Below are 20,421 nucleotides of genomic sequence, written 5' to 3' on the forward strand. Positions count from 1 at the left end.
ACAGGACCCCATTAGAATTCACTCTGTTTTGTCCCTGGTTTCAGTTCATGGTACCAAATGGTTCTGCCTCTAGCTTAGGTACTTGAATGTTGGCAGGGAGTTTGTTCGAGAGCTGGAAACCCACAGCACGCGCAGGATTTTTTCGTAAGCTGGTCAGGCCTATATAAGGGGCCGTCTGTGACAGCACGCCACAAACTTATCACTTAGCCATATTGCTCAACACTGCCCACAGGGAGACTTACTTGTACTCTATGAAGCATTGCACAACTCAGTGTCAGCACAGATTTAAAGCGGAAAGTGTCCCTTACCTTGAGGGTTTCCTAATGCTTTTATGGGGAGGGGGGGTTCATTCCCATGAGATACTCCTTCGATGAAAATATCACCGCTCCAAGTCAGGCAGCGTTTCGCCTATCCAGCCAAGCTTTGACCCGATGTCCCTTGTTACTGCGTGGATTGTCCAATTCTTTTTCACAACACTGGAGAAAGGCGAGTCTGCCCATAACGTACATCTTTTGCACCTTCTTTTCAGGTGTTTCACTTTGCAATCTTTGCTGTGCTGATCTTTCTACCCCACAGTCATTCTGGAATCAAAAGAACTCTGGGACCAATTGAGAAAGAAGAGACAGTCCATACTCTGGGTGTATTCTCATACACCTGTCCAGCTACAGTAGTTTGCTCTGAAATTCACAACTAGAGGGTGCACCTGACTGTCACAAGAGTGAATCCAAGCCGCAGTCTGACGCATGGTGGTACAGTCAATTGACCCCTGATGAAGCAATACTTTGGAAACAAGTGTTGTAATCACTGGGCCCTTGTTGAGTGTACGGTTCCTTGGTGTTTTCCATCCGTCCCTCTCCACCTGCAAAAAGAAAAAAATAACAATGTCTGTTACTCTGTGAGAAAGAATTTTGTAAATACTTACTGTCATCTTCCGGGGACTCCTTTGGGACTGTTCCAGCATCCTTGCAACCAGGGCTTTTTTTCTGGGAAAAGAGGTGGTGGAACTCAGTGGGTTGCCCTCAGAGAAAATGGTCACATGGCTGGTGGCCCCGCCCCCGATCTCCAGACAGAGGGGAGTTTAGATTGCCCTCCGCGCCACTCAGAGGGCAATCTAAACTCCCCTCTGTCTGGAGATCAGGGGGCGGGGCCACCTGCCATGTGACCATTTTCAAGAGGTTCTAGAACTCTGTTCCACCACGTTCCAGCTGAAAAAAAAACCCCTGCTTGCACCTATAATTGAAAAAAACTCTTTTCTAATCCTTAAGAAGCTGCGAAATTGACATGAAGTGTCTTGTCACTTGACCGTTTGCCTTTTAAATGTTTCATTGTATATCCCTGCATTTTCTAGTCAACATTGTAATAAACTGTAGTTTTGTATGTATTTATTAGTTGTAGTATTTATTAATGTTATATGCATAAGGTCACTTTAAATAACATAAAATATAAAAATTATTTAAAATTTCTAAATTTCTACAATTAATTGCATATTTGAATGTTCTGTTAGGGTCCCTTGCGTGTGGTTTTCCACTGTTGGATTGGCTGAAATTAACATCAGCAATGTAAATGTATTTTTCTATGTCCTTTACACTTTTACGCTGGATTTAACTATTTTATTGACTGTTAAGAATGTATTGGCATTGTAATGGTCTCTGACCGCAAATAAATCCATTCATTCATAACATCAGCAATACAGTATACTCCACACTTCTGTACTGTTCACATGACCATTTCAGCTGGTATAGAAATATCACTGTCCCTATGTGCCCTATATGCCCCATAAGCTGCTAAGAAAAGCAATGCTATTCGATAATCCCATGCAGCGAACAAGGTGAAAGATTCTACCTTCAGAAAGAATACTCTTTTCAACATGTTCTGCCCAAGAGAATGTAGTTGCTCCAGTGCTGTTTCAAGTATCTTGAATGCTGTTAAACCTCAGCTCAATATTCCTCAAGCAGTAACTCAACACCAAACAATTGCTAGCCACGAACATATTCTTCAGTGGTAGACATACATCTAAGTTGTATTGTTCTTGTGGGGGGTGTGAAGTCTCTCCTCTGACACTGATTGACTAACCAAGTTCAAATCAGTAGCTCAAGAAACTAAACAATCTGCAGTCCAACTTGGAGGAGAGAATGGAAGTTGTCAGCCTGTCTGGGACTGAAAAATTTAAACAAGGCGAGCTGAAAAGAAGTCCTACCCAAAAAAAATTGGGCGCCCAGAGGCAAGGAGACTGAAGGAAGGGTGCAAAGAGGGAAATGTATTTAAAAAGAAGAATCTGAAAGAAGGGTAGGTGGGAAAGACAGAAAAGAGAGGAGATTGAAGTAAGAACTGGAAAAACTTCGCAGTGCTTAAGATCAGGAGAAACTGTCTGCCACGAGGTGGGGAGAAGGTTAAACTGCTAGGAAGGCTGGCCAAGAGAGAGGGCAGCTAAAGAAAACAGTCACTAGATTTTTAGAATCTGCCCGCTGTGGTTTCTCCTGACATTGAAGCATTGTGTCCTGGCAACTCAAGAGGAGGAATGAGGGCCTCAAGGCACTGGGAGGGGGGAGGCGGAATTTCAGTTATTAGTCAGGCTTCTGATTCAGCAATATTTGAACTGGGGCGCACCAGAGCTCTTCTAACCACACTTCCAGCACTCAATCACAGTCCTATTATAGAAAAGAGGACAAGAGTGCCTCTGAACACGTGCGGAATGCCCTTCTGTTGCCAGAGAGTAAAGAAGGAACTCCCACACATCTGATAAAGGCTGTCAAAGAAGGCAAGCGGGTCTGAGCTGTGACTAGAGTTGCCATCGTCCAGACGGGGCCTGGAGTTTTCCTGGAATTAAAACTGATCTCCAAATTACAGAGCTCAGTTCCCTGGTAGGAACTGCAAGCTTCAGAGGTAGGATGTACGACATCACATCCGCCCTGAGCCTGCCTGTGCGGGGAGGGCGGGATAAAAATCGAAAACAGTAAAATAAATAAAATAAAAACAAATAAAACTCCCTCTTCTCCCCAAACTCTACCATCCTCACACTCCACTCCCAAATCCCCAGGTATTTCCCAAGCCAGAGCTGGCAACCCTAGCTGCAGGGCTTATTTCGAGGGGGAACGCGCAGGAATGCAGTTTCGGCTGTTCCCCAAAAAGGTCACATGTCAGGTGGCCCCGCCCACCTGACTCTCGGCCAATTTGAGCCCTTTTCATCCTAGATTGGGGCCGAAATGGCCCGGATCGGGCCTCTGACAGGTGGTGGATCCTGACCATTTTGGGCCCCCTTTCGTCCATTTTCAGCCCCTTTCTGCCATTTTGGGCCCAATTTCAGCCCTGAATAGCCAGGATTGGGTCCAAAACAGCCAGGATAGGTGATGTCAGGGGGTGTGGCACATGCAAACCACTTATGCTAATGACACACTTCCAGTGATGGAAAGGGGTGTGGCATATGCTAATGAGTTATGCTAATGAGTTCCTCCAGCTCTTTTTCTACGAAATGACCCCTGCCTAGCTGTAATACCTCTCCCTTTTGAAAAAAAGGCAACACTGCTGTAAACTATTGGGTAAACAACCAGTGAGAAAAACAGGGGCGTTGACAGGGCTGGCTGAAGACTACAGGCTATCCTGCTTCCTGTGGAGGGACTCTTTAAAATTCTCCAGAGCAAGTTGATAACAGTGTTCAGGTTGTGAGGAATTTAATAAGGGGAGCTGTTGTCCTTGCAAAAGGAACAGAGTGACCGACGTCCCTACGGAGTCAGGTTGAAAGAGAGAAGATTATTGCCTCTGAAACACCAGATTAGCTGAATGTGGGTTGGAGAATATGACATATACCTCAGGGAGACCTGAGGTGCAAGAAAAAATATTCCAGCAGGGGTGGTGTGGATGTGTGAAGCACTTTTCACAGTTAGCCATCGCACATCTGACAGGATGGCCTTTAACTAGAAGTCCATCCCTCCCACCTTCAGATAGGTAAGCACGGAATTGTTTGCTGTGACAGAAAAGCACTGCGCAACTGCTCTGTTTTTATCGGTTCACATTTCAGGATTGAGACTAGTGCTTTCAAGTGGGATTGCCAACCTCCTGGTGGTGGCTGGAGATCTCCTGGAATTACAACTAACCTCCAGGCAACAAAGAGATCAGTTCCCCCGGAGAAAATGGCTGCTTTGGAAGGTGGACTGTGTGCCACAGAGCTGGCAACTCAATCCAGGCCAAGGAGGAGCTCTAATTCAAACTGAGTGAGCCCTGGCCTGCTTGAACCAACCAATTTAACTAAAATCAAAGAGACCCAGGTTCAAATTTTCCCTCGATGATGAAATTCTCCAATCTAGGTGACAGGAAGCCAATCACCCTTACTTTTTGTTAACCTCAGCGCACAGGATTGTTGTAAAGATAACATGCACAGAAAGAAACGAGTTGCTCCTGGGGGAAAGGTCAAGATTTTTAAAAAAATCTAACAAAGAAAGAATCAACAAGTACCCACTGCTTAGTTAACAATAGTGGGCACGAGGCAGCCACATCTTTGGAGGGGGGAGGGTTATAGTCTGTATAGAGCCCGAGGAGTAGAATTCCCAACCTCCAGGTGGTGGCTGGAGATCTAAAGAAACTGTTCTCCAGGCCACAGGGGTCAGTTCCCCTGGAGAAAATGGCTGCTTTGGAGGGTGGACTCTATGGCATTATACTCCACTGAGCTGAGGTTCCTCCCCTCCCCAAACTCCACCCTCGCCAGTGGGGCTGCAAGGTCCAGGTTGGGAAATTCCTGGAGATTTGAGGACTGGAGCAGGGTTTGGGCCTCAGTGGGGTATAATGCCATAGATTCCCCCTCCAAAGCAGCCATTTTCTCCGGAAGAGTTGATCACTGGCATAGAGATCAGTTGCAGTTGTGGGTGATCTCCAGCTACCACTTGGAGGCTGGCCGCTCTCTACCCCCAAATCTCCAGGAATTCCCAGCCCAGAGTTAGCAACTCAACGTGATGAGGCTTGCCCAGTCAGCGAACAGGACTGGTTTGGCGCTTTCCAAGTTCAAGCGGATGCACTTTTTAAAAGAGATCCAGAGGAGTCAGCCGTGTTAGTCTGTAGTTGCAAAATAGTAAAGAGTCCAGTAGCCCCTTTAAGACTAACCCACTTTATTGTAGCATACGCTTTCGAGAACCACAGCTCTCTTCGTCAGATGCATCTGACGAAGAGAGCTGTGGTTCTCGAAAGCGTATGCTACAATAAAGTTAGGTAGTCTTAAAGACACTACTGGACTCTCTACTATTTTAAAAGAGAGACTTTCAAGGACTTTTCCTCTTTGCGTTCTTGGGGGCACGCAGCCTCTGCACCAGGAGGTCACATCAGTCCACCAGCCCTACTTTGGCCTCTGCCTGGCCCACTTGCTGCCATGGTGCAAAACAAAACCCAGGCTCCAGCGTTTGGTTTTCCTCCAGCGGTGGCTGTATTCAAACACATGTGCCCCTCACCATCGCTCCCTCCCGCAAGCGATTTGTTCCAAGGAACCAGCCGCAGTCGCCGCTCCTGCAGCAAGAGGAGAAGGAATGCCGGAAAAAGAAACCGGATCACTGCAGGAAAGCAGCCAGTCTTGCTCGGCCGCCAAGTCAGGAAGTGGCTGCAGGCAGTGTGGGTAAGGGCCTTTGCAGCGCTGAACTGAAGGGCGATATAGCGCCTGTCTGGTATTCAGTTTGGACTGAGGGGATGGCAGAATCTGATTCCAGTTTCACCTTGATAAAGAGTCCAGTAGCATCTTTAAGACTAACCCACTTTATTGTAGCATAAGCTTTTAAGAACCAGGAGCTGCTATTTGCCCTGTGGAAGGAAACATTCAGAGTTCCTCTATGGCGCCTGTATGCTTTCTCCAATGACCGGGCCAAACGCTACGTTACGAAGTCCTCGTGGCCCCAATGGATGACCAGACATGCTGTGGGAGGAATTCCCAGACTAGTAAACAGGGCTAGGATTCTGGATTTTGTTATATATAAATTTTTGACATATGTAGTTAGGCCCTGAGGTAAATTGCTCAGGTTAAGGAGACATTTCAAGTCAAGATATTAGTGTGTGGAAACTAGTAATAAGAATAATAACAATAACATTAAATTTATATACAGCCCTTTAGGACAACTTAACACCCACTCAAAGCGGTTTACAAAGTGTGTTATTATTATCCTCACGAGAATCACTCTGTGAGGTGCGTGGTGCTGAGAGAGCTCTGAGGGAGCTGTGACTGACCCAAGGTCACCCAACAAGCAGAGGAGTGGGGAATCAAACCCAGCTCTCCAAATTAGAGTCCCGCCACTCTTAAACACTACACCAAACTGCCTCTCTTGAGAATTGTGAAACGTTAGGTTCTCCGTAGCAGTTTCAAATATCAGACTAGGATCTAGGAGACATGGGTTCAAATCCTTGGGCAGTCACACAAACTCAGCATAGCCCACCTCGCAGGGTTGTTGTGAGGATAGTATGGAGGCAAGACCCATGTCGACTGCTTGGAATCCTCATTGGGGAGAAAGACTGGGCATAAACTAAATAAAGAAATTGAGGTGGAAAAGGATTGGGTATAGGAGAGTCTTGCCCTGTACTGACGCATATTTCCTTGAGAGTATAATTGTGATTTCCTCAAGAAAGATGAATGTGTGTGTGTGTGTGTGTGTGTGTGTGTGTGTGGAACAAAGATGTGAAGTCCAAAGGGTGGGGGGGATGGAAAAATTAGTAGGAAAAAATTCATATTAAAATTTCTCCCTTCAGAACGACGGGTGAAATACTTCATAAGCAGTGGTTTGGAAATATATTCTTTCCGCCAATTTACAACACTTCTGCAAAACTCTGAGATCATAAGGCAGAAACGTTCAGTAAGGATAGCCTTGATACCGCAGTCGGCTGCGTTACAGAAGTAGCATTCTCAGGCCTTGATGTTGGAAAAAAAATATTTTCAAAACACTGCAGAATACTGAACGTCTATAGATATCTGGAACAAGATGGAAGCCTACCTATCATGTTGCTGCAGTAACACAGGCCCGTATCTTCTCAGACCTAACCTGGCCTTGTAACAACTATAATACACCCTTCTTCAGAAATGAACTAGGTCATAGGTTTGCTGTTGAGTGGAAAACCTGGTTTAACTTTTCTCTTTTCCTTGCTTATTTAAGCTCAGGGGACTCTCCAGGCAGCTGGAGATACAACGGGCCAGACAGTAGCAAGGACAGGTGCTGCCGCTCAGACAGCTGCCTGGACGTGCCTCAAAAGGAGAAGGCCTCTGTCCTTGGCTTCCAGTGCTAAGCATGAAGGACAGACCGAGTCCAGCTTCTTCAGAGGCTAAGAGCTCAGCTGTGTAGCATCTTCACTAAACAAACAGATGTGTACATTCAGACATCTTTCTCTTTCTAAGGCTTAAAGATGCTCATTCGCTGTTCTCAATGAATATAGGTGGATCTCATGTCACAGTCGCTAATGCCCGCTAGACTGTTCTGTATATGCCTAATCATGTATATGGGGTAAAAAAAGGTAAAGATAGTCCCCTGTGCAAGCACCGAGTCATTACTAACCCATGGGGGGATATTGCATCACGATGTTTTCTTGGCAGACTTTTTATGGGGTGGTTTGCCATTGCCTTCCCCAGTCATCTGCACTTAAAATTCTCCTCTTACCTGATGAGCATGGAGAACAAGTTTAAATCTCAGGTTAGACACTAAAGTTCATAGTGGAAGAGTCGTGTGGCTCAAAGGTAGAGCGTCTGCTTTGCATGCAGAAGTTTCCCAGGTTCAAGCCCCAACATCTCCAATTAAAAGGACCAAGTAGTAAGTGGCGGGAAAGACTTCTTTAGCACAGCAGACCCTGGAAAGTCAACACCAGTCAAAGACAACAATACCGACCTTCGAGCTGGAGAGCCGTGTACAAAGATGGAAGATAGTTCAGCGTGATTTTCAATATATATAGACTTCCATTCAATTCACCAATAACATAATGCTGGGTGCTGCTCCAAGAGAAGGCTGCGTGCATCTTTGAAAAAGACTCTGGAAATGGGACCCCAACTGGTCATCTTGTCAGATGGTTGTTTTCATCTGCATGCTACTGGACCTATCTTGAATCCCCAACCATATGACCAACAAACTGTATATTGTGAAGTTGTACTGAATAGTATTGGTTGTGGACACTGTTTACATCTTTGCATCACACCTGCACTTTATGGGTCTATGAGAAGAGGACTGTATAAAATAATATATGCATTAAAATAGAAACTACAATCAATTGAATGCCAATTGATATGATAAAATACTTTTGAAGTGGTGATTGTGTTAGATGGTCTTGTAATCTTTCCTTGTTAATTCTACTCAAGGCCCTCCTTGTTTGTTATAGGTTCACAAAATCAGCATCGCTCTCAGATGGCCATCTAGCCATCACGATTGCAGCATGCAGATGGGGTGACTTAAATTTCTAGCCTGCCGTTTTCCTGACCAGAAACCGCTCTGGAGAAGGGGCTGTTTGTCCTGTGTAGGGAGGGTTGCACATGTACTGATACGCTACATATTCTGTTTCCACATTGGGTCGACAGTGCTGTCCTTCCACTGCCAGGCAGTATCAGATCAGGAAGAAAGAGCAGGTAGAAGGTCTAAGGGCCAAGCTACACATGACGAATGACACTTGAACAGCAAGTGTATTTCTCCCTGTTCACTTGCCCTCCACTCAATCCACTTGCCGTTCAAGTGTCATTCGTCATGTGTAGCTTGGCCCTGAGTCCTTTCTCTCTGCACATATGTGGTTGCCATCTGAATACAGTGTAAGTCTGGGAAACGTGGAACTTTAGGACATGCCTTTCCACGCGACCTGGGGGTCTTCCTGGGGGAAATGAACTGTGCAGTTAGCCCCATTTAGACCACGCAGTGGAATAACGTTAAGGGCTTCCCAACTCCCTTTCCTCCCTTATTGTAGCCGCAGACCATTAAAAGCTTAAGTGGACTCATTTGGATGTCAGTTGCATTAAACATTCGCCCTGATAAAATTATATAGCATTGCTCTGAAAAGCTGATAACAGCATGGCGCCACTAAAGTCTATGTAAGCCAGCGCACGGCTTTTGACAGCGTTCAGGCATGCACCTCTGGGAAGCTGTGAACAGAACAGTGATGGTCTTTCCTTGTTGTTGAAGCCTCGCATCTAGTACTTTGAGGTATACTGCTTCTGGACATGGAGGATTCACGTATGTCTTAGCTAACAGTTGTCAATAAACGAAGAATCTGTGTAACCGTTTAAGACTCACTTGTTAGCCAAATGGGTTTTCACCTTATCTCAGAGCTAGAATATTTTGGTTCAAACTATACCATATATTAAATGAGCAGCAGTGTAGAGCATTGTTTTAAGAGTCTGTGGGGAACCAATTCATCTTGGGACCGCAATGCCTCCCACCATGCTGTTTTCCCATATCAAAACAGTTACAGTCCCGAGCTGAATCAGGCCCCCACAAAGTTTTAAAATGGCCGCTACGTGGCTGCAGGTTAAAAGAGGTCATTCAAAGGTATCTTGTTGGCCCTTTGCTAGATCCCATTACAGAGTTCCTTAGGAAAGGCTGCATTAAATTACGAATATTTATACCCTGCTTTATCTCCGCAGTCGCAGGGCACCTAAATAGCAAATGCTGAAAGGTCACAACCACGGCAAGCATCCAGCAACAAGTTAAAACCAATACACAATTAAAACATACAGTTAAAAGTTAAGGTGAACAGTTTAAGCGCCGTCAAAGCAGTTTACCCTCCACCAAATGCCACCTGGAACAAAACAGTCAAACACCCTTCCCTGAATGCAGCCAGAGAAGGTGCCCAATGTCCTCTGGCAGGCCACTCCATAGGAGGGAGCCTGCTCACAAAGAAAACCCTTGACCTACCCAATGCCAAACAGAAAATCCAAGGTGAGAGTATGATTAGGAAAGGGCTGTCTGTGGCATGTGGGCTATCTGTGGCAAGAGCTTCCCGACAGTCAGAGCGGTCCTCCAGTGGAACAGCTTCCTTGGGAGGTGGCGGGCTCTCCTTCTTTGGAGGTTTTTAAGCAGAGGCTAGATGGCCATCTGACAGCAGTGCTGATTCTGCGAACCTGGGCAGGTCATGAGGGGGAGGGCAGGAAGGGTCACATCAGTGCTTAGTTCTCGTGGCCCCTTCTTACACACCCAGGGTAATGCCACCTTGGGGTCAGGTAGCAATTTTTCACAGGCCAGTTGGCTAGGGAGCCTGGAGGTGTTTTGCCATAACGATAACGATAACGATAACGATAACGATAACGATAACGATAACGATAACGATAACGATAACGATAACGATAACGATAACGATAACGATAACATTCAATTTATATACCACCCTTCAGGATGACTTAACACCCACTCAGAGCGGTTTACAAAGTATGCTATTATTATCCCCACAACAAAACACCCTGTGAGGTGGGTGGGGCTGAGAGAGCTCTTTTTTAAAAAAAATTTTATTGGTGAGTACATAGTTATTACATACACTCCCCATCATACCTAATTTATTTCAACCTCCACCCTTTCCCTCCCCGCTCCTTGTAGACTTCCAACAGCTTTCCAACCCTTAACCTATCTTATTACTTAACTTATTTTCCATTAAATTCTTCTAAATCATATATGTATTATATCTCTTACTCTAAGCATATTCAAGAGCTCTGGAGAGCTCTGAGAGAGCTGTGACTGACCCAAGGTCACCCAGCTTGCTTCAAAGTGGAGGAGTGGGGAATCAAACCCAGCTCTCCAGATTAGAGTCCTGCTGCTCTTAACCACTACACCAAACTGAGGTATTTTGCCATCTTCTGGGCATGGAGAAAGGGTCACTGGGTGTGGGGGGGGCAGGGGGGAGGTAACTCTGCATTTACTGCATTGTGCAGGGGGTTGGACTAGATGACCCTAGAGGTGCCTTCCTACCCTATGATTTTCTATGTAACTGGTCAGCGTTGTGCTTCAAGTATGGGGGGGGGCAGGTTCAAGAGGTACGATAGCCTTTAAAAGTGGCAACCAGTACTTTGCATTGGACCCAGGAGCAGAGAGGCAACCAGAGCAGTTGATGGCAGAGCACTGGTATTTTGCCTTCCAAGCAGCTGATCCCAGACAAGAATCTCTCCATCGAAGCAAGCAAGCAGATCCCCACGTAAAGCATATTACATAGTCCAGTCTGGAGTTTACTGCAGCATGGACCAGCATAATTAAGTCTGCAATGTCTAAATAGGAGGCCAGGTTACGAGCTAAATGTCACTGAAAGACTACACTCTGCAAGTTCTCTGTGGAACGGAGCCCCAGCTTAACAGAGACTCACGTTGTGGTTAAATGTCACACACTGTGTGAACTGTGATTGCCTGACTTGCTGCATTTCAAGACTCCCCAGAGCTCAGAGAACCCGTTTTTGTCCTCTACTGAAACAGAGGCCACAATCCAAGATAACTGAGGGCCAAGCTACACATGACGAATGACACTTGAACGGCAAGTGTATTTCTCCCTGTTCACTTGCCCTCCACTCAATCCACTTGCCGTTCAAGTGTCATTCGTCATGTGTAGCTTGGCCCTGAGTAGCAGTAGCTTGACCAGCACCAGAAAGGCAAATGAAGAAATTCTTTAGCAGTAGCCTATAGTGGAGAGAAACGACAGAGGATTTGTAATTGCATCTGCCAAGATCATGTGCAAAGGGGAGCACAAGCCAAACGGGGACCCCCTGAAAAAGGCGCATTGTAGGGCCAAGCTACACATGACTTGAACAGCAAGTGTATTTCTCCCTGTTCATTTGCCCTCCACTTGATCCACTTGCCGTTCAAGTGTCATTCGTCACTTGTAGCTTGGCCCATAGATTCCTTGTGTCTCTCCATCTAAGCGTCATCACACAAAGATTGGGAAGAGTAGCTTTCACAGCCCTGACCTGTACACAGAGCTTAGGACAGTGCCAGATTTCAGCGCCAACCTGCGTTGTTCTCCAGAACAGAAATTGCCAAATATGGGGAAAACACAGGGAACAATGATCCCCCCCACACACATACACACACACTGCCCAAAGGAAAGGAAGAGGCTAACCCAGCCACGGAGGGGAATGGGAGCATTCCTTTCCCAAGGAAATTCCAGGGAGACCCTAAAGGCAGGAGGCAAAGCAGTCTGGATGCCCACTTATGCCCCACACCACTGGCTTTGCAATGTGCAGCTCCGGATCAGCACTGCCCAAAGGCCCTGGTGTAAAGGGAAGCAGAAATAAAAATAGATGCATCCAAATGTTAAAAATAAGCAGCCTGACCAGACACACCGTTAGCAAGGGTGAGCAGAAGAGCGGGAAGTGGGAGAAAAGGGTGGCCACCAGCAACCAAGGTCTATGGGCACTATGAAAAAGAAAGAGGATGGGTTCAGAATGACTGTTTTTTGGCTTTTTAACTTAAGCAACAGTGACTGTATTTGTGGATAGACTGTCCTACAAAAACACAGAACTGGCTGGCTGGACACCCCGTTCTCATCACAGCTTTAGAAGCTGTCTGGAGAGAGGGCTGGTTTTAATTTTTACCATGTGCTCCAGTTTCTCAGTCCTTGGGATGTGATGTGAGCAATGCTCACTGCTGCAAATCCCCACCCACATGTTACTGCTTCCACTTTTGAGAGGTGGGGGAGTGGAACTGGAAAGAGTCAACGCTCCAAGTTAATGCACAAGACAGGGACTATGTGACTCAATGGTTCCACCTCCTGGTGGAAAAGTGTCATAGCTGATTTATTCAGAACGCCCCCCCCCCCTGCCCCGCTCTGACCTTGATGTCTCAGGCCTGTCAGATGTCAGAAGCTAAGCAGGGTTGGCCCTGGTTAGTACGTGGATTGGAGACTGCCAAGGAAGCCCAGGGTTGCTACTCAGAGGCAGGCACTGATAACTGCCTCTGAATAGCTCTTACCTTAATACCCCAAGAGTTGCCGTAAGTTTGTTGCGACTTGATGAGATTTTATACGCACACATCCTACACATCACCCAGCTTTTAGTACCGGTAGTTACAGACTACCACACACAAGGAAATCCTCTTGAAACTCAAGCATAGTTTAAAATGTGTTAAACGGCAACCCTCCTACATTAGCCTGGGCTCATGGGGTTTTTCTAACCAATGACAGCCCAACGTCACTTTCCCATTCTGCCACAGAGAAAACATACCTTCAGGGGAAAAAATGAAAGCCCCCGAGTTTAAAAGCTTCCATGGCCGACAAGGGCTAAAACCTACAAATCCAAACAGAGGCTGTTCCACTGGGGAAACCTAAGCCAAGAGATCTATAGTTTGCCAGAAGCAGTAGACGGAAGTCGGTGGGTAGGCCACCTGCCGTCACAGGCTTTTTTAGGCTCGCCTTTCCTCACAAAGGCCTTTATGGCAAGCAGCTCTTACGGCCAGACAAAAAGGAACAGAGGTGGCGAATGGCGCTATCTTTTCAAGAACTTGGATGTCCAAGAAACAGGAGGAACTCAGGACGTAAAAGGCTCCACACCCACTTATCATGTTAGCCTTTTTAAAAGGTTCCTTCAGTACCACAGCATTTTGCATCTCCTTGTAATCTTTTTGAAGCACGATAAAATGGCAGCCCTTATTAGATCTACCCGCTTCTAACGGGCAGGGAAAGAAGGCATTGGTTATCCCTGCTGTTTGCCCCCAACATCTGCTATTAAGATATACTGTTATTAAGCATGGAAGGTCCCTTTAACCATCAGGGACAATAACCATCGGCACACCTGTACTCCAAGAGTTTGACCAATCATAAAAAATTAGCCATCTATTCCCATCAGATTCCAAGAACAAGCTCCCTAAATTAATTATGCATTGTTCAAAGAAGTTCTTTTTTCCTCCAGAGCCCATTGCCAGTCAGCCTTGCTGGAAGCATGCCAATTCTAGTATTGTGAAGAGAACAGATAACATTTATAATTTCATTAATCTACCCTGTATACTGTAGAAAAATATTTACCTCTTTTTTGTGTGGTAGGTTTTAGTTCCCTTTAACCTTGTCTTCTCCAATAGCATCAGGGTGCAAAAGCAAAGCAGTTGAGACATGCCCCACGTCTACAACCATCTTTCAGTAGCTGCTGGTGTCTACACAAGCCTTGGTCAACTAGCAGGGGCCAATGCAGGCATCTCTAGTACCCATTATGAGCCTGACTTGTTTGTTGCTAGGCAACCCTTGTTACCACTATCCTTTATGTGACATCAATAAATGTGAAGTTATTCAAAAGACAAAGCTGATAATTCCCATTCATGTTAGCAGTCTTTTAAAATAGATGCTAACAAATGATTAGCCTTCACTAGCTGGAAACTCACGAGTGGCTTTCTAGAAAAACAGCAGATAAGGGGAGGCACAGTCAAAAGGACTGCTTTATTAGCTATTCCTGTAGAGAACAGAACCTCCATGGGCCAGAGGCACTATCTGCAGAGAGGACTGATAATCTCTATAATGCTTTGTTTTATTGTTATCCACTTGGGCCTTCCCAGAGGCAGAACGCTAGGCTAGACGGTCCATCGGTCAAAGCTACCACAATTAACACAAACAGCCTGGCCTCTGTGGAATTAGGTAAAACTTGTATCTGATGAACATGAAAATATTTCCAGAGAGGAAGAGGAGATATGTGAAACTAATAGATACCCTTCTCCCCTCCACCGCACTCATATGGCATGACTTGGGGCAATTTCTGGGGCAATACCTGTAACTTTGATAACACAATCAAGCGAGGGGGAAGCCAGAAGCGGGTGCAGACCCAAAACGGCCACTCTGCAATGCCGACTTGTTGATGGTGGCCACGAACACACGCTGCTACAACTACACGTCTAGCTGAAGATCGTTCGACACGTGCCGTGGCCAGGACCGCAGGACACGTGCCCGTCTTGGGAAACAGGCATGTTGGACCAGACACGATTCATGGCACTCGCTCAGACTCGTGTAATTTGTCACGTCTAGTTCTGCTCCCAGGGTAGAGCATCTGTTTATGTGCAGAAGGTCCCAGGTTCAGACTCTGATATTTCCAGTTCAAATATTGACCATGATGGACTAATGGTCTAACTCAGAACCAAGACATCTTTATGTGCTTATTATGAAGGGGAGAAGCTGTGACACAGCACAGCACTTGCTTTATGTCCAGCAGGTCCCAGGTCCAGCCTGTGGCATCTGCAGCAAAAAGGGGTTGTTGGTTATGAAAGCCTCTATTTGCAACGCTGCAGAGCTTCTGCTTGTCAGCATAGAAAATACTGACCTGGATAGGCCAACGATCGGACTCCATGCAAAGGTAGCTTTGTACATGTGTTAATTTTTCCAGTACGTCATCGCATCCTATCTTTGCAGCTCAACATAGAACCATCTGTTAATTGAATACATGCCAGGCAACTTAAGCAGGGCTGGTCACAACTGGAACCTTTAGTACTATGGAAGTTCAAATACTGAGCTAAAGCTAATTTACACGCAATGTGTATGTTCATTGCGCACACTTCCTCTGTGTGCAGCGGCCTGGCCTGTTCCAATCAGCACAACTAAAAGAGAACAAGGTGGCTGACCATGGGAAAGAGGAGGTAATTAAGCATTGCACAGAAACATGAAGATAAACTTGTGAAAAATAAATAGAAGGGGGGCATTATTGAAAATTTTTAGAGGTATCTGATGTGTGTAAAGATATAATAGGTGTTGTAGAGGAAAATGGAAAATAAAATATGTATTATTTTTGTTTCTCCTTTCTTTAATTTTCGTTTCTTTTTTCTCTTTCTATTCCTTTTTAATTTTTCCTTTCTCTGCCCCTTCATTGGGCTCTTAATCTTATTAATAAAAGCATTGCACAGAATCACTACCTCCTACTTTATTGAACTAGAAACATTTGTCAACCTTAATCCAGAGGAGTTAGCCGTGTTAGTCTGCAGTAGCAAAATAGCAAAGAGTCCAGTAGCACCTTTAAGACTAACCAACTTTATTGTAGCATGAGCTTTCGCGAGTCACAGCTCTCTTCGTCAGATCGGACAAAGAGAGCTGTGGCTCTCAAAAGATTATGCTACAATAAAGCTGGTTCGTCTTAAAGGTGCTACTGGACTCTTTGCTATCGTCAACCTTAAGTACCTTAATGCCTGCATTAGCTACAAATGAAGCGTTTCACCTTTGCAACATTTCCATAACCGTTTAAAAAACACATTGGAATTTCTGAACAGGAACCTAGAAATAGTAATGGGTTGGACGAGGGCTAATAAACTCTGCTTAAGCCAGAAAAATTGATGTGTTGACACCAGATAAACGGGAAATGGAGGAACCAGCCTGTTTGGGGTGGGATTGCATGGCCCTTCAACTATCAAGTTCTCAGTTTGGGATTACTTTTAGATGTCATTGCAGTGTATTGTGTCTCTTAGCACCTTTAACCAACTTGGGCTGGTTGAACAGCCGTGTCCTTTCAAAGAAAAGCTAACATCCGGCTACATTGACTCATGCTTCAACCACATTCAGATTTGACTGCTGCTCTGTGCCTGCCCATGAAGACTGTACAGAAACTTCAATGGGTGAAAATGCAAGAAGTCTGACGGAGGGCTCGTCTGCATACAAACATATCTCACAGCCCACCAGCAGCAGCTGGCAGTTAGCCTGATGGCTCTTCTCACCCTTATGGCTCTAAATGTACTGGGCTTGAAGTATCCAAGACCATTTCTCATGAATGTAAAGGTTGTTACCTGAGGCCCTGCTGGATATGCCCCATTTTACAAGAGAAGACGGCCTTTTCTGTGGTGGCCTCATTTGTAGTCCTCCAGTCACTTCTATCGTAAACATTTGTTGTGTGCTTTTTCAGTTTCATTTGGTGTCCATCCACCCCTCAGCACACCTGGTTTTTGGTTCTTGCTTTCTCACTCGATTCTCACAAAGCAAAAACTGTCCATTTGGTGTGCCTCTTACTGGTTTCTGGGCTTCTCCAAGCACTCAGACTTGTTAACTGGCCCTGAAAAATCACACATTTCCCCTCTATTCCAGAAGCATTCATACTATGAGTGATTCCGCACACGTTGGATAATACACTTCCAATCCTCTTTATAGATCATTTGGAATGGATTTTTTTGAGTGCGGAACAAAAAATCCACCTCAAACAATTGATAAAGTGCATTGAAAGTGCATTATCCAACGTGTGCGGAATCAGCCAGTATGTCAAGCATCCGGAGAGGCACAGTGATGGAGTTGGAGCAATGGAAACTGCCAAAACTTTTGCTGGCTAAATTAAGTTCCTCACAGAGGCAGTGGAGTTGAAATCCAGAAATGGATGGCTCATCGGAATACACGGCCTCTATGCTAAAATGCATCTAAACCAGAAGCAAGTTTTTAAAAAATAAAATGAAAAGGTTGTGTTGGCCAGGACCCAAGTTGTACCAAATAAATTTGCGTGCAAAGCCGTTTATCCCCCTTTCCGACCAGCTGGGTTGTTCAGGTTTTGTTCTTTTGCATACCTTGTGCCCAATATATCTCAAATGCCAAAAAAGCAGCAACCTTACATAACTCCAGATTTTTGGAAACTTTTCCTGTAGCAGTTGTTTCTCACAACTGCCCCATCAGCCCTGCATGCTGTTCTGTAATGTCAAAATATTTCTGCCGCCTTCCAATTCATGTTTACATTGCACTAAGTCCTGAAGTTTTAAATGCTGCTTGGTTTCAAGAATAGACAGGGCTGCAGTCTGAGATCACTTTTCTCTATAGGAGCTAAAAATTCTGGAGTTGTCAGTGACCAAACACACATCTCAGCACTCCAACTCAGGGCCAAGCTACAAGTGACGAATGACACTTGAACGGCAAGTGGATTGAGTGGAGGGCAAGTGAACAGGGAGAAATACACTTGCCGTTCAAGTGTCATTCGTCACTTGTAGCTTGGCCCTCAGTTTCCCCTGTGCATCTTTCTTCCCCTCAATATACCATGGAGCTCCACATACAGTCCACACCAATTCAGGCCTCACCTCTCCTTTTCTTGCTCTTCTCACGATTATACGACAATAGCTCTGCCTAGGCCCCTCTTACTGTGCAAAAAAGAGAATAAAAAATGGCAACCTTTCCAGGCAGAAAGAAAACGGCCCGGTAAGAAGGAATGGAGTGAAATTTCTAAAGACTGACTCTTCTCGATTGCTTCAAACAAAACCAGACCCACGCAATCACTTTTCTTCCCTCTTTGTAAACGGAAGACAATCTGTTTTCAGTTGTTTGGAAGGCAGCTATCAACGTGCGAGTTACTTGCGTGGGCGGATATGTAAAACTGGTATGTAAGACCTCTAAGGTGCTCCTTTACCTCTTATGCAGTGAATTTATAAGCCAAAAAAAAAATCATCAAATGTAGGTTATATGCACACCATGGGAAAAAAGTCAGGAAAACCAAGTGGTATTTTCAGTTACTCTTTTTAAAACAGCAAAGCCCCATTATCTGTTCTGTGCATCCAAGGGGAGCTCCCACCACTGCGAGATAGACAGAACGTCATAATCCATCCCTGCCAGAGGCAATAGCTCACAGTTAGCCAAGAGACCCCCCCCCACCCTTCCCTCCCCCCAAACACTCAACAACAGGTATGTGCCAGAGTCCAAGAGTATACAGACCAGCCAGAGTCCAAGAGTATACAGACCAGACCAGCCATAGAGTTCAGGCAGGCCTGGTTAAGTTCCAGGTTTTATCCAAACAGGACTTGGCTGGAATAATTACAGGAGAGCCAAGATGCCAGAGCAGAAGATATGTACACAAGGCATGGTCCATGGGGCGAGGTGGTTAATCGCTCTTGCCAGAGATGGCCGGGTATGTCGTCTGTGCCCAGAGCTGAGAAGCCGCTGTCCTCCTATCTGACACGAAGGGTATCATCAAATGTCCTTGGAAAGTTCAAAGTCAGGCTTGATGCTGATCCTATAGATGAACAGCACTGGGTGGAGAGCAAGACGCCAGATGCCTGGCCAATTCCAGTGAGCAGCAAGGGGGCAGGGAGGGCAGTGAGCTAAGAGGCTAGCTACACTGGTTTAAAAACAATTATATGCAACTCTCTCTCACACACACACACGCACTCTCCTACTTCTCCCTATACGGCCAGCTCAAAGCCACTCTACCATCCCACTTCCCGTCTCCCACCAACTTTACACCAAATCCTTCTGCAGTACAAGTCTTTCATCACGGGAAGCCTATTTTGTACAGCTGTGAGAGACTGAAGAAATTTTGTAAATACAGCTGGCTTAATTTTATTCCGATTCTAGTTTCCAAGGTGTTTGGAATAAGGGAATGGGAGAATGAGCAGGAAGAAAAGGACTGGGTTTTCAGGGCCAGTAAGAATGGAGAAGCTCCACCAAAGATCTCAGGGCAGCATACACAACAACCCTGAAAGGTGGGTTAGGCCAGGAGGGACTGGCCCTGGGTGTGAGCCACAGTTTCACCCTCATCTGCAGAACAGGAATATTGCTGATCTACCACCCGCCCTCTCCACCAAGGACTGCCACGAGAATGAGAGATTAAAAAGACACACAGAAATGCTACTTCCTTAATCTGTTCTTTCTCTTTCACACACACACACACACACACACATCAGTTCCTCTGACAAAGCCACAACCAGACATTTCTATGTGCAGTTTTTTTAAAAAAGCCTGACCTCTTCCCAGCTGACCACGAGCCTCTCTAGTCATGCAAATTGGACTATATGACTTCAGACTGCAGGTGGGGGAAGATACCTTTTTTAATGCCCCCCTCCCCGCCAGCTACCAAGTACAGCACAAAAAGCCCTCTGTGCCTGATATGCTAAGTCCTTGCACCTAGGGAGGCCTGTTGTTTTTTAAAGGTAGAATTCAAAATTTCAAATCTGAGGACTCCCCCAAGCAAACTGGCTGAAGTGGTACAGTCCAGAATACCAGCACTGCCTTCTGCTAAAAGGCTCCGGTTTCAGTCAATCATACAACTTTCCAAGCGCACGTGCCCCTCCGCCATCTGCCTCCATGCCCCCTATCTCAAGCAACCCGTTGCAATCAAAATGTGTTCTCAGCCAGGGTGCCCAGGCTCTGCCCACTCACCCACCCCACCCTAGGATCAAGAACAAACCACGAGACACGTGGCTTCAATGGATGGCCGCAGCTCCCACCATGAACGGCTGGACCCGGCAGAAATGAAGGTGTCATTGTCGGACACAGGGCAGCAAGGAACAAGATCAGTCATTGGTGATGCCCTTGGCCCGCAGCTCTTCTTGCACCCGAGCAAGATACGTAGGATCCGGATAGCCAAATCTGGGGAGAGAAATCATAAACGTTAGTGGATTTAGCCAGCAAAGAAGCTCCATTTTGAACCCCGGGGCTCCTTGGAAGTTTAACAACAATGGCAGACGGCATTCCCTGAAAAGCAGCTTATTTCCCCCTCACATGTGCACACACAAGTTCTGGGTGTATCATGCTGTTGGTGTACATGGATCAGTGAGCCCACAACAGGTCTGGTCCCATAGGAATGGAACGTACACCTTGGAATATT

At 45.8% G+C, this 20,421-nt stretch overlaps 1 protein-coding gene across 2 annotated transcripts in view; it reads right to left on the minus strand.

Moving 5' to 3' along the window:
- Positions 1–18,339: 18,339 nt before the first annotated feature.
- DTX3 (deltex E3 ubiquitin ligase 3) overlaps positions 18,340–20,421 on the minus strand; it is a 37,119-nt gene continuing 35,037 nt past the window's right edge. For both annotated transcript variants that reach the window (XM_055003986.1, XM_055003985.1), the window contains one exon: positions 18,340–20,183. In XM_055003986.1, the coding sequence (XP_054859961.1) occupies positions 20,108–20,183 (76 nt within the window). In that variant the 3' untranslated portion in view covers positions 18,340–20,107. The remainder of the gene's footprint in view (positions 20,184–20,421) is intronic.

This window comes from Eublepharis macularius, chromosome 19 (genome assembly GCF_028583425.1).
Source record: "Eublepharis macularius isolate TG4126 chromosome 19, MPM_Emac_v1.0, whole genome shotgun sequence".
NCBI classification, from domain to species: domain Eukaryota; kingdom Metazoa; phylum Chordata; class Lepidosauria; order Squamata; family Eublepharidae; genus Eublepharis; species Eublepharis macularius.